We start from the raw sequence: 14,479 nt of genomic DNA, 5'->3' as shown, positions 1-14,479 counted from the left end.
CCGGGGCTTGGGGTGCTGTGCGCCCCCTCGTCTGCCTCAACCCGGCTTTGTTGCGCTCGAAGTCCCCGGGTGGGCAGCTCTGTCCTCTGCCTTTCCCTTTCCCCCCGGCATCGCAGACCTCCCCTTCTCCCTGACCGAGGTCGCCGGTCCCTCCGCAACCCCAGCCCGCGCTCTATTCTCTCGGGGTGGTGCTGAAGCGCGTCTGCCCCGAGACACCGGCTGGTGGGCGTGGTGCAGTCCGCACTGCGGTCTCTACGGCAGCCCGAGGCGGACAAAGGGCGTTCACGCAGCCCTCGTTCCCCACGCCCGCCCCCCACTCCCCATGAAAGACGCGAGAAAACCTTGTCTTAGATGAAAAAAAATTAAACTCTAGTGGTCTGCCTCTGCATTTGGAAACGGTCGCCTGTGCCCAGAACAAAAGGCTGCAGGGTGGAGACTCGAGTTGCAGACCTGGTTCTTTTGTTTAACTTTAAAGCACTGGTGTTACTCTTTGGCTTAAAAAAAGAAAGAAAAAAATGTGAGCAGAAAGCAGACTTGTTATTTTATTCGGAAAAAAAAAAATGGAAGAATAGGCTAGGTCAATAGTGAAATGCCTCATTTGAGCATCTAATAACCCTTCATTTGTCAAACTATAGTCCTTTGAATTTGATCAGTACTAATTTAGTTTATTTGCACATTTTCTCCTTGGAAAATTTCACACGTACTGACTTTGGGTGTGGCTGCTGTATGAATCTATGACTTTGGATTTTTAAAAAAATATTATTTCTCAGCACTTTTGCTGGGAAGTAATAATAAAGCAGGTGTGTTTCTATGTATAAAAGGTGCATAAGCACCCGATGTGGTGTGAGGAGAGGGACCCTCATCCCCATTTTGGAGATGGGGGCCCAGAGGGGCAGGAACGATAGGGAGACCAGCTCAAGGTCACACCACTCATAAGTGACAGAATGCCGGCTCTGCAGCATCACTGGTTTTTGGCCCCGTCATGATGTTAGTGCAGGCCAGGCGAACATCACAGGAAGATCAAAGAGCAATTTCTAGAGCTCGCCTTTATACAAAGGCAGTAGTCATCCACTTGTGGGCAGCACCCCATGCAGGGAGGTGGCTCAGCAATCACCTTCCATGTAATTATCTTCCTGCTTTGTTACTCTGCTGATCACCCTTTTAGTGCCCTATTTCTCAGGGGGTTTATTGAAGCTGCTTCTGTTTGAGGATAAACTAGATTCACCCAAGTTATCGGTCACTGTGACGTGGTCTCGACTATTTTTCACGCTACTGGAACTTAGTGATCGAGTTCAATTTTGTCTTCTTGCCCCTTTTCTTTTTTAAAATTTATTGATGTATTATGTAGTGAGGGAAAGGCTCAAATCATAAACGAGGAGCTTGGTGAATTTTCACAAAAAGACATACCTGATCCCGATCAAGAAACGGACATTCCTGGGACCCCCAGAAACCCTCTCAGGTGTCCTTTTCAGTCAGCATGCCTTCCTGATTTTTTAGTGCCCTGATTTAGTCAGCTTTTTGCGGGGAACTCTGAAATAGCAGTATTGATCCCATTAAGAATCAACCAAGTGAATGAGCAAAGCCATTTCCTAAGGCACAGTAACAGATGCTGCTTTTCCTCTGGAGATCAACTCTCTTGGGTCCTGGGGTCTTGGATGCAGCTCAAACCACAGGGCCTTCCAGTGCTAAGGGGAAATACTGCTCCTGTAGCTTTTCTGACAGTCAGAGATGACTTAGCAACAGGGCAGGCTGGCTGTTGCTCTGGCCTGATATGATGCTTCCTTAGCTCTCAGGTTCCAGCAGGGCCTCCTCCTCCAGAGGTCACTCTGATACCATGGCTGCGGTGGCTGGTGCCCATGGGACCAGTTGTTTGAAGCAAGATGGAGATGCTCCAGGGGCTCGGCCCTGGTTGTGTGCCGCAGCCTTTCCGCAGGGAAAGCGGTTCATCTTCTGCCCCTCTTGCTTGTCTCCCCTTTCATCCGGATGAGGCTCTCTGAGTCTGGAGACCCTAGCGACTTGGATTTTTGCCATTTGATGATTTAAGGCTCTACGGGAAACCTAGAAAATAAATCTGTAGGAAGATGGCGGAAATGCAAGTACATCAATAGGCCTGAATCAGCCCACCATGGAGGCTGAGTACATGCTTCTTGAAACCTAGTGTTACTGAATCAAACTGAGGCAGCTCACCTGCATGCAGTAAAGCCAATCTACTGACCCCAGGTTGTGGTGAAGGAAAGTGCAGCATTATTGTAAGATGCTGATGTAAGGAGAACGGGGAGCTCGTGCTTAAGACCCCCAAAATCCCCCAAGGGTTTCAGCAAAGCATTTTTAAAGGCAGTGTAAGGGAGGGTGTCCCAGAGTGTGTGATCAGCTCATGCACCATTCTCTAATTGAGAATTAGATTGATGATGAGGTAACAAGACTACGTTGGGCTTCCTTGCTGGCTCAGATGGTAAAGAATCTGCCTACAATGCAGGAGAGCTCTGTTTGATCCCTGGGTTGAGATCCCTTGAAGAAGGGCATGACAACACATTCCAGTATTCTTGCCTGGAAAATCCCCATGGACAGAGGAGCCTGGTGGGTACAGTCCATGGGGTTGCAAAGAGCTGGACATGACTGAGTGACTAGGCACAGCACAAGACTATGTTAATGAGGACTACGTGCGGATGGTCATCAAGTAGTTAATTTCTTCCATTTGATGGTGATTTTAGCATCTGAAAAATAACTCAGGAAATATACTTCAGATACTAATATCTAGGTATTTCAGAGAGGAACTAAAGCAGAGGGTATAGGGGAGGGGTCTGTCCCAGGAATGTCCCATAAGGTCCTGCTTGGTTACCCAAGGACAGAAGACCATCATTCGTTTCTTCAGCTTCATTCAAAATGCATAATGTAGGGTCTGGTCATTTCTTAAGTCTGAAACAACAGTCTTTGCTCAGACTGGTCTAGCTTTATTTAGTTAGTTATGCAGGACACCATGCCAAACCATTGTCACTCCTTGGCACCTCCTTTGCCCCCTTCCTAATTAGTCTCCAACATAGACTTAACGGTCATCCCCGTTTTTAGCAGAGTCTCCCCTCCTCCAGTTTATTTTGGGACGTAGGCTACATACACTCATGTTTTGCAAAAGGAATTCTAGAGCCTTGTGAAAAGTTTTCATTGCTTCGTTTTGTTTTATTTTTTAAACTAAAACATGTAAAAAACACTAAGTGTCAGTTTGGTTTCACTTGCTGTTAGAGTGTAACTTTCCTCTGGTTAACATTGGGAATCAGCAGGATTTGTTCATCAGAAAGATAGATGTGTGTAACATCTACTGCCCTTGATTTTTAGATGTAAGTTTTGCTAATTACATTGTCATTTATTGAATACTTTCAGTCTACATTGGTTAAGAGAATTAAGAACCCCGGAAAGAGTTAGGGCTTTGTTTCCATTTTGTTTTAACAGGATAACAACGGGGTGGTGGGAATGAAAAGAAATGTTGGGGAATGATATATTTATTATATCCATCCATCTTCATACGTTTCAAAATCAAAAGGCAGATAGATTTCTGCTTGCGCTGCTTAATTGGTATTATCTACTCAAAGAGTTCTATGATCCAAATATAAGCCAGGCCCCAAATTTAAGGTTGTTAAATTGATGAGTCATTGTTAATCTTCTGTAAAGGTGTACCTTTTAAATAAGTTCCAACTTTTACCACCAATAAATAACTTAGTATAAATCATTTCTTTTGCTTGTTTCTAATGTAAGATGCCAGCCAAGACCTACGTTGTTTATCATCAATGCTTTGAAATGATGAACTCTGTGTAGGATGGGCCTCCCTTGCCTGCATTACACAGAACACATAAATTATGAACATCAACTTGTTGGCTTAAAACAAAGGGGGAAAAGCAAATTGAAGGTTAGGTCAAGGGGAAAAAAATAGGAAAATTTTTCTCTAAAAAAGAAGACCTTATTCAATTTAGCATTTCCTTTGTTTTAATTATTTCTTTATGAGTCTAATCTGACTTCAGATCACTATTTAATATAGTTTTACAAATAGAATTTTATGGTTGTAGTTAAATAATTTAGGAAGTTGGGCAAAAAAATAGTCAAAAGTCTATTTCTGAGAGGGAGCAACTAAAGCTCATGGAAAAAAATCAACTTGTCATAGGTCCCAGTAACAGATGGAACCTGGGTACCATTTCAACATGCAATGCATGGCTGTTTCCTCATGCTTTCTATCTGTTGTTTCTTTCAGGATATAGATTTTAGCCTTTAAATGAGAGGCTTTTAAAACAAATGTTGCTTTTATTAAATAATCCTATAAAATGCTGGCATCAGCAGTAAACTTGGTGAAGTCTAACCTGTATAAAGTAAAAGGACATGGCTCTTCCTTATGGTTCACCCTGACTTGTCCTGGGCTTCCTGCCCCCTTCCCGCCTGCCACACACACCTTTTTTCCCTCTTTCTTTCATCCGTCAACTTCACATGCACTTAGCCTTCCCTTTGTACACTGCTCCCCCTGGAATCAGAACTGAGATGGAAAGGTCCTTTGTTCCCCACTGGTCATCAGGCTAGAGAGATGGTACTAGCTTCCAGCCCCGGCTCATGCAGGGGAGTTCTCAGGGTGCCTCGCCATAGGCCAACTGCCCACGGGTGGCAGGTGCTCTCTGGGCCCAGTTCAAAAAGTAGAGGTAAGGACTTGCTAGTGGTCCAGTGGTTAAGAGTCCATGCTTCCAATGCAGGGGGTAACAGGTTCTATCCCTGGTGGGGGAGCTAAGATTCCCTCATACCTCATGATGTGGGGGATGGCTGGGCAAAGACGGAAGTGCAGGTTGATTTCCTCCAACTGGTGGAGTTATTTTGCCCCCATCTGAGAAAGCCAGTAAGGGCATAGTCATGACAGAGATTTGCTGGAGAAGCAAAGGCCCAGGGCAGAACTTGACCTGGCGTCGTTTGGGGAGATAGTCAAAAAAGGGCCAGAAAATTCCATGGCTTGTCTACTTCCCATCAGAGCCCAGGAAGAGCTCCTTCTGAAGGCCTCTTTGGAATCTCTTTACCAGCACCCCACTGTCCCCTCCAGTCATGAACTCAGGGAGGGGTCAATGTGAGAAGGGCCGAAGAAGACTTTATTTTGGTCCTATGAGCTTTAGAGGGTCCGCTGCTGGTTTCCTCTTAGGCACAAAGGGGAGATATATAAACCAACGGAATGCTGTAACAGCTTTCATTGAGAGGTACTATTTCCCTTTACTAACATTATCCAGTAGAAGGTACAAAGTAATTACACAGTATTTTCTTTCTAAAATTGGTATAGAAAGTGGCCTGGTTCCAAAATTTTCCTTTTCAACTAAAATAACCAGTAAATCCATTGTAACCTTTATTTTATAAGTGGTAGTAGTGATTATGCATCCTTAAGATGTAATTTGGCTGGAAATTGCTCCCTTGAAAAAGAGAACCTGAATTTTTAATTTCACTGGGAGTATAAAAAAGAGAAATAATCATTTTATCAGTTGTTTGCTAATGGAACTTAAAAATTACTGAATGGTTTTTCTACTGTTTCATACTTTTTCCACTTTTAAATTGCAAATCATAGAAGCAGAAGTTTATGAAAGAAAAAGCAAACGTTTAATTGCCTGTGTCATGACAAGTTAATTGAAGCCAAGGGAACAATGGCAAACAACAATCTAGAACAAGTCTATGTATAGCCCTAGATGAAGCCATTCAAATAATGTAGCAATTTAGACATTACTTAGAACAAAGGCAGAAAAATCATGTGAATTTAATTTAAATACGTATGTCTCCTTATTAACTTATTGACCCTACTTGACAAGCCAGAAGACAAAGTGGAGCTCAGACCTGGAGCATAGATAATCCAGTCACCAATTTCCAATTAAGCAGTTCAGACAGGGCTTGATGATTTTCCAAGCTAGCTGAATATATAGAATATACATGTGGAAGTCAAATATTTTAATGAATTCAGACCTCTTCACCTGTCAAGCTTTCTGTGGAACAAAAAGGAAACCTCTTTATCAATTCTGCGTGAAAAAGATTCACAAAATCACCATATGCCTTTCGTGTTAAAATCTAAGTGTTCCATTAGCACAAATGCAAACTGAGGCTGTTAATGTTTCCAGGGAGACCCATAAAATTCTCCCTTATAATTTAGCCTCTCTTTAGCAATGTTAACTCTTGCACACCTGAATCCTTCCCATGGATTGTATGAGAAATATCTACCTCTATTTAGTGGATGCACATCTGCTTGAAAATATTTCTCATAATTCAGAAAGGTGTTTGGTGCATCATCTGAAGATATTTTAGATGTGTAGTCAACTCAGTTTACAGAATCTTAGTAGTTTGTGTATATACATTGATTCTTTGCAGAATAGGAAAACTGAACAAGATTTAAATAGGGGTAAATGCAGATATACTTTAAGGATTTAAGAGGTATGTTTAAGTAAAATACTGCCATTTATACTCCCAAGTCTGTATGCATGACTAATGACCAGCAAAAATGATTAAATGATCAAGTGTTTATTTAGAGATAGTTCACCTATGTGATACACCTACATGTTCAAGTTCCTGCCTTTAGTAGATAGAGAATAAATGATTGCCCTTCCAGAGGTTTGTTTCTGGCGGTTGAGGATGCTCCATGCAGGGGTAGAGTCAAGGATACTGTCTACATAATGGTTCTCCCACGAGCCGTCTATTTGGGAAGATATAAAAATACACTCCAGAGTCCTGTGATTCCTCAGTTTTGCCTGGCCCTCCCTTCTCTGCTGTTCTCTGGGTTCCCCTCTAGCCCCCTCTTTTGGAAGGTCAGGAGAGAGGAGGGAGGTAGGGCATCAGCACCCCTCACCCCAGCTTCCAGCCTTGTGAACTTTTATGGGAATAGACAGTTCACGGCCCCCAACTCTGTAGAAGTTTATAAAGTATAAAAAGTTGCCACATCTCTTTGCCTCTGGATAAGAAAATGCGGGACAACTAACAATTGTGAATGAAAGAGCTGTCTGCCAAGCTAGTCAGGTAAACGCCTGGGAGGACAGATAGGCCAGATCCGCCTTCTTAGCAAAGATCACACACAGTTTGATTGATATCCAGGGGCTGAGAAATCAAGGTCAAAAATGGGAGGAGTAAAGAAGAATAACCAGATACGCATACAAAATGCACATGCACGCTGCGAAAACCTTTAAAAACAGACGTGTGGACTTGAATGCCAGCCCCCATATCTACTTCCCACCCTCATTCTCCGTTTTCTAGCCACGTACAAGTGGACCATGGGAAAGCCAGCAATTGTCTAGTAGCCCCCTAACTGCTACGGAGCTCACCATCTTCCTGTCCTTTCTGCTCCCTCTCAGGAATAAAGCCTGTCATTTCCCTAATAGCTGTTTTCTTTTACTCTTCCAGAAGAGCTGCATTTACATGTTACGAGGGGCAGAAGTTCAGTCCACACTGCTAGTTATCCTTCCCCTGTGGCCTGGTGGAGAGACCTCCCCCGCCCTCCCATTTTGTGGGCATCCACTGCTGGTCACCAAGCTCTTCAGCAAAAGAGTCTCCACTCCCTTCCTGCAAGCCTGAGAAATGCTACAGTGATGTTTTCCAAACCACAGTGAAATGACTAACCGGTGGTCTGTCATCTGTCTTCCTTTCCTTCCTTAGGAATCCGATCATGGGACACAAACCTGATTGAATGCAATCTGGATCAAGAACTGAAACTTTTTGTATCCCGACACTCAGCAAGGTTCTCTCCTGAAGTTCCAGGTGAGGCTTTCAGTTCTGTAGTAGTCAACCTAGAATTCGAAAGAAACAGGCGCTTGGCTGGAAAGCTTTGCCTGGGGCAGGGAAAAGACTTCCTTTTATTGCTAAAGGATTCTCTTGTGTTTGTTATTATCAACTAGGTGAGCAAGAAGCCACCTTTTAAGAAAGTCAGCTAACTCTTAAGTTGTCATTGTGTGGGTTTCTATTTCATGGAGTCTTAGAAGATTTTAAGTTCCAGGGTAAATTTAAAAATTTCATACTTATCTCACTGTACTCTGAGCTTAAGAGATTATAGTCTATTTAAATGCGAATTTTACTCACATGAAGTTATGAATACAAATTGGATGCTCCCAGAATTCTGTAAGCACCCTCCCTCTCAAGAAAATGAAATATATGCATTTCTGTATTGTCTATCAATGAAATATGTATCATCATTTCATCATTGCATTATCTCCCACTTAGTGTGGGTAAAAGAGTCTGGAATTCCAAACTACTGTTAAGATAGCCTTTCTTTCAGAGATGAAAATGAATACTACTGGATAATTAAAGGTAAGGACACAAAAATTTGTCATTTATGAAGATTCTGCTGCTAACCAGCTACTTCACTGAGGAGGTAGTCAGACTCACCCACCTTGTCTTCCTCTTGTGAGGGTGACCCATGCTTCTCCCACTTGGGCACATTTGAGGATTATGAACAGTTACTGGTCAGTAAACACTCAACCTGGGGCGTGTCTCTCAAAAGTTCTGCCATTGATCTATCACAGTTGCCATCTGGCATTTTATTTTTTGAATATGACTTACATTTTATGTAAAATAGAGACTACTCTTTTCTGTCTTTATGATTTTGTTGTATGATTGCAAATTTTTTTGGCATTGATAAAAAAATCAGCAATGAAGTTCAGCCTTTTTGACTGATTACTTCATATTCCATTGAGCTTCTCTGATAGCTCAGCTGGTAAAAAATCCACCTGCAATGCAGGAGACCCCAGTTTGATTCCTGGGTGTGGAAGATCCCCTTGAGAAGGGATAGGCTACCCACTCCAGTATTCTTGGTTTTCCCTGGTGGCTCAGATGGTAAAGAATCCGCCTGCAGTGTGGGAGACCTGGTTTCAATCCCTGGGTTGGGAAGATCCCCTGGAGGAGGGCATGGCAAGCCACTCCAGTATTCTTGCCTGGAGAATTGCTGTGGACAGAGGAGCCTGGTGGGCTGCAGTCTATTGAGGTCACAAAGACTCGGACATGACTGAGTTACTAAGTACAGCACGGCAGTATCGTATTCCACTAGCCTTGTGCTTCCCGAGATTTGAAGCCACGTTCAGAATGTCAGCCTCTTCACGCATCACGCTTGACTGCAGCAGTATGCCCATGAGACTGGAATCATTCTTCTCTTTGAGTTTGATCTTAGAATAAAATCCCATGCTTTCCAGTTATCAAATGAATCATAGCTTTCAAGCATGGAGTTGAGTAAATGTGTAAAGAAAAACTTAACAAGAGTTGGTTCATTAAAAGTTAAAATTGCTGCAAAGCCATGTGAAAACCAGCTCTTAAGTAACTTTGCATTGAGGAAAAAAGAGAATGGTCCAGAGCCTATCAGACAGCACATGATTTGCTGAAATTAAGGTATAGTATGTGGTTGTTTATCTCGTTATGTTGTATTTTTATGTCTTGCATATTTCCATGACTTTAAAATCATCTTATGAAAAGAAAAATAAGGAAAGTACCCTTTTCCAACAAGTATGTTTCAAAATGTAAAATTCAAGCTTTTATCCTCTCTCTGTAGGTTGTTCTGGCTTTCTTACTATGACTTCTTTTTTTTTTTTTTTTTGGTAAATGAATCCTATAATGCTCATTGTGTTCATTCATACTTGGATTGACTTTATAGAATGACAGTGTATTGCAAAATGAAAGGCTGCAAGAATTGCTAAAGAATGAACTGTTTTTGAACCAGAGACCTGGCATTACTCTTGTGGCCTAGGAAGTTCTGGTCCCCCAAACCGCTGCCATTATCCCTCTTTTTCCTGCTGAAACCTCCAGTAAGGATTGGTTACCTGCGTAGTTGTAGCAGTGCTACGCTAGGCTGTGTGTCCAGAGGTTGGCCCCTGGACACACAGCACCTTCCCATTCTTGCCAACTCTGAGATGTTACGAGCTTCGTTCCCCAGCCTAAGAGAGCACGGTGCAGGGCTGGGCCTTTCCCCGAGGGCCAAGCATCTAGAATGCAGCCGGTGAGGATGAGGCCCTGTGAACCTTCCCCTTCAGCGTGGGGTGAAGGTTTCTAACTCAGACAACCACATATGATAAGAGCACACTTCGGGTTCAGTTCAGGTAAGTGAGTGTGTTTTAGAGAGAAGAGATGTTATCTTGGAGGAGGATGCAAAATTGGGTTGAGCAGAGATCAGTAGGGTGAGTGATCGCTAGATGGACCCAAGGAAGCCTTTAGCTTTGCCTGAACTGGTTGAAGGGTTTCATGGGAAATTTTGAGATCTGTTTTTAAGTGGCTCCACATTAGTGTCTCTTCCCCACTCCTGGTACTTGTGGAAGCTGAAGCATGAACCTCAAACCCATAAATGGAGTCAGCTGAACCTCTGCATTTAGAGTTGCAAGAATCTAAGTTAACTGAGTTTAGGCACAGAACAAGAGGAAGGTCATATCTTTAAAAAAAAAAAAAGTAAATAAAGCTCTTCTTTGGGACTTCCTTGTGGTCCAGTGATTAAGACACCACATTTCCACTGCAGGGGGCATAGGTTCAATCCCTGCTCAGGGAACTAAGATTCCTCATGCTGCGTGGTCAAAAAAATAGAGGGGAAAAAAGTTGTTTCTTCAGCCAGTTTTAAAAAAGAAAACCTAGATAGCACCTGCAGTGTGCCAGGCACTGTGGGATGGGAAGGGTGAACACACAGTGATGAACAGCAACAAAAACCAGTCACTACGTTGCTTACTCTTATCTTCTTGTGAGAAGAGCAGGCGTTTAACAGTCACGTACGACTAGCGTAAACTTGCACTCTGCATCATGTCCAAACAGTTTTTGTTTGCTTTTGTTTAGGCTAGCGGAGTTATTATATTCACTGTCCTCTCTGACACCATGTAGTGGCAATGGGAACCTGCACAGACTTGATTCAGGACCCCCGTGGATACCAAAGTCAATGAATGCTCAAGGCTCTTATATGAAATGGCTTCGTATTTGTGTGTGACGTATGCACGTCCTCATATTCTTCAAGTCATCTCTAGGTTACTTATAATACCTAATACAATGTGTAATACCTAAAAGCTACGCAAATAGTTGCCAGCCTGTGGCAAATTCCAGTATTGCTTTTTGGAACTTTCTAGAATTAAGTGTATATTTTCAATCCTCAGTTGGTTGAATCTGTAGAGAAGGATCCTGTGGATACGAAGGCCCAGCTGTAGATGGGGAACTAGGATAGCTCTTCTGCCTGCTTTACACTCATGTTATTATACCTCTATTGCTATTTTTAAGAATTGGAGATCCCTTATAAAAGACTAGTGATAGCCTCCAGGGCAGGTAATAGATTGTGCGGCAGCATGACCAGATTTGTGCTCGTATACTCGTTCAACCCGTGTACTAGTTTTTAAATATGGTTTTGAGATTCAGTTGGCCTGTTTCTTGAAGATTGCAGGTCTTGTGGAATGGTTTAGTCATCTTGAACAAATATCCTTTGAGCAGGATGCTGGAATGTGTTACTTTCTCTGCAGAAGGTGAGGGTCATCTACTGAATGATGAGGTCATGAGTCCTCCGGTTCCCCAGAATGTGAGCCCTGGGGTCGCCAAGTGCTGTCTGCCTCTGGCATACTCTATTTCTTGGAATGGCCAGTCATCTAGGGCCATCTTACTCTCTCAGAGCTGTTGCAGCATCGACTCCCTAAAAATCCTTCAACAGATGTCTGTGTGGCAGGGGCTGGTCCCTGCTGGTTAGCCCTGGTATACCACCACTCCTGGCCACATCTAAGGTGGACCCAAGTGAGATGAGTTCTCTTGAGAGAAAAGGTTAGGTATTGTCTGATGAACATGCCCCCATGTTCTCACTCAAGCCAAAATTCAACAATTGAGTCTTTTCACAATAGAGCAACAGTCTTATATTTCCTTATGTGTCCAAATTCAAATACTGTCATAAAAATTTTTTTTAATTTTTCTCTGTATTTTTTTGTACCTTAATCATGCTGAATGAGAACCATTTTGATAAATCTTATCATGAAAATTGAGCTAGGTTTACCATGCTGAATGGCATTTATTTCACTCTCCATTCCTATTTGTTTCTCTCCCTAACTTAACTTTAGATCTATTTGCCCCTAACTGCAGAGAGGGGACATGGAAAGTGTCCCATGATTGCCTGTGTTAGACATCATTTCAAAACAACAAACAAATACAAATGATTCCTAGGATGAGGGATACCAGAATGAAAATTAATTTCAGTCTCTTTTTTCCCCATCATTTTGCTACATCTGTCTGCTATAATAATTAAACATTTTTGTTAACCCAGATTTTCACCAGCAACATAATGCAGAGTCTAGATCCTAGCTGTAAAAGTTACTTGCTGTAGGATCTCTGACAAGTTATCCAACCATCCTGTGCCCCAGTCTGTTGTTTGTGAAACAGTGATGATCACTTCTACCTCATAGTTTTTATGAAGGTAGAATGACTTAATTTGTATCAAGATCTTGAAACAGTGCTTATCACACAGTAAAACAATACATGTAAACTAGTATTAAAATTGTCTCCCTTGGTGAAAATCTATCAGACTCTTATATTTGCTGATTAGTATTATCTAGGGGAAGTGGTGGCTGTATGTGTTGGCTGGCTTCCTTTTTGTAATAATTAAAAAATTATTTTAAGGTGTTTCGTAGAGAAACAGTTGCCTTCAGCATTATCAGAAGGCACATGGCTGGCGCTGGTTATGTGTAGGGGGCAGTATGGCCGAGTTTATTAACCTCATGCAATTATTAACCTTGCATGGCTGAGTTTAGGAAAGTCCTTTGGGTGTGAGGGAGAAGGCGATGGCACCCCACTCCAGTACTCTTGCCTGGAAAATCCCATGGACAGAGGAGCCTGGTGGGCTGCAGTCGAGCAAAATGGAGGAGATGCGTTAAGGTGCTGACATAGCAGGACCTCAGGGCATGGTTGAAGACGGTTTGCCAGATGGTCCTGTCCCTGCCTATGCTGATGTGAGCAAAGGTGCCAGCTGGCTTTCCTGCTGTGATAATACCTCCATGGGTAACATCTTCTGATCCTTCCTATTCCTGTTTCTCTCTTCTCTCCAAACAACAAATGACTATAGATTTTGCCAGTTTTAAGAAGCTGAGATTTCTTGTGGTTTATTTTCTTAGTCAACTGAATAAATAGTGAGACCTTGGCATGTTTACCTTCTGTCACTAGTTTTACAACTCCTAGATCACATTCACAAAAAGCTTTATGTGGTGTGATTGACCTTGTGATGGGTGTATGGGTGGTTCTGTTTAAGAATCCATGCCTTTTCTCCGGAAGGTAAATAAACCACAGATTTGTGCTGAGTGACTGCTAAAAATATCTGGCCTCAAGATTGCTTTTTGATGGAGAATTGAAATCAAGCCCTTTGAATTTAACTCATGCGAATCCCCTCCTCCCTTTGACATTAATGAGGCAAGGATTTACATTTGCCGGTAGACTGATAAGAAAATACTAAGATGCTCTTAGAAAAGGTCTAAGAATGTTTGCAGTCATCTTCTTTCTCTGTCTAGACTTGTATGTTTAGTCTGTCATTGTACAGAATTATAGCCTAATTGTATGTGCCTAGAATACATCAGCCCTCTATGACAGCCAGTAATGAATGTGTTTTCAGCCCTGCTCCTAACCTTTGAAAGATAAAGCGCACAACTATACTTTCACTTGCATTTGAGAGGCTGACTTAACCCTCAGGGACCCTGTGATTTCTGAGGGAAAGCAGACGCTTTATCCGCCTGTTTCCCTCTCAGCACACACACAGGTTCAGGCACTTGCCCACAGGCCCATCGGGCTCATCTTTTCTCATTGCATCATCATTCGAGATTATAGGAGGAATCCTGGTCTTAGAAGAAACCTGGCAAATAAAGAGCCTTATTTTTGTGGAAGTAACCAGACCTCTGTTTAATATCCCTTGAGGTCATTGCCGCCCGCCTGGGAAGGGGACTCCCATTTTAATGCAAATTGCTCGCCTTTCTCTGCTCACCCCCTGCCCTCAGCCTTCCCAGCCCCTCCTGCTCCATGCTCCCGCCCCAGTGCTCCCATTCACACGCTGCAGCAAACCTTGCCTGCTTGCCCCCACTCGCATTCCTTTGGAACCGTGAGAGGTCCAGACGTTCCGAGGAGGAGATCCAGAATTTGGTAGTGTATGCAGCACTAGGCGCTAATTCCTGTGAGGTTTACAATTGGCTCAGCTTTGAGATTTAGCAGTCGTTTATATTCATAGATCCTTAGAGTGCACATGATGTTCTCTTTCTGGTGCAGGTGTGGTCAGAGGGATAAAATGATGTTCTGTTGCCCCGTGCAGGCACCTTCATTCCGCAGGGTTAATGAAGGCTTATTCAGACCATCCTAGAAATACCCATTCATCTCACTTTTTTTTAAGTCAAAAGGATGCTTTACTCTGCTGGCTGTAATGGCTCTCGAGCGGTTCCTCATGAGCAATGTGGAGCCACTCAACACAGGCAAACACAGGCAGGAGGGGAGCAGAAAATTGGCTGCCTGGGCCCAGTAACCATTTGGGGGATCGTCAATA

The 14,479-nt window shown here is 42.9% G+C and overlaps 1 protein-coding gene across 1 annotated transcript in view; it reads left to right on the top strand.

The window, feature by feature from the left end:
* MAP1B (microtubule-associated protein 1B) overlaps window positions 1-14,479 on the top strand; it is a 92,884-nt gene that overhangs the window by 1,249 nt on the left and 77,156 nt on the right. The window contains exon 2 of the mRNA XM_010853568.1: window positions 7,636-7,737. Within this exon, the coding sequence (XP_010851870.1) occupies window positions 7,636-7,737 (102 nt within the window). The remainder of the gene's footprint in view (window positions 1-7,635; window positions 7,738-14,479) is intronic.

This window comes from Bison bison, unplaced genomic scaffold (genome assembly GCF_000754665.1).
Source record: "Bison bison bison isolate TAMUID 2011002044 unplaced genomic scaffold, Bison_UMD1.0 scf7180017864329, whole genome shotgun sequence".
In the NCBI taxonomy this organism is placed as follows: Eukaryota; Metazoa; Chordata; class Mammalia; order Artiodactyla; family Bovidae; genus Bison; species Bison bison.
The sequence above is the reverse complement of the archived record's forward strand: the minus strand, read 5'-3'. Positions and strand labels throughout refer to the sequence as shown.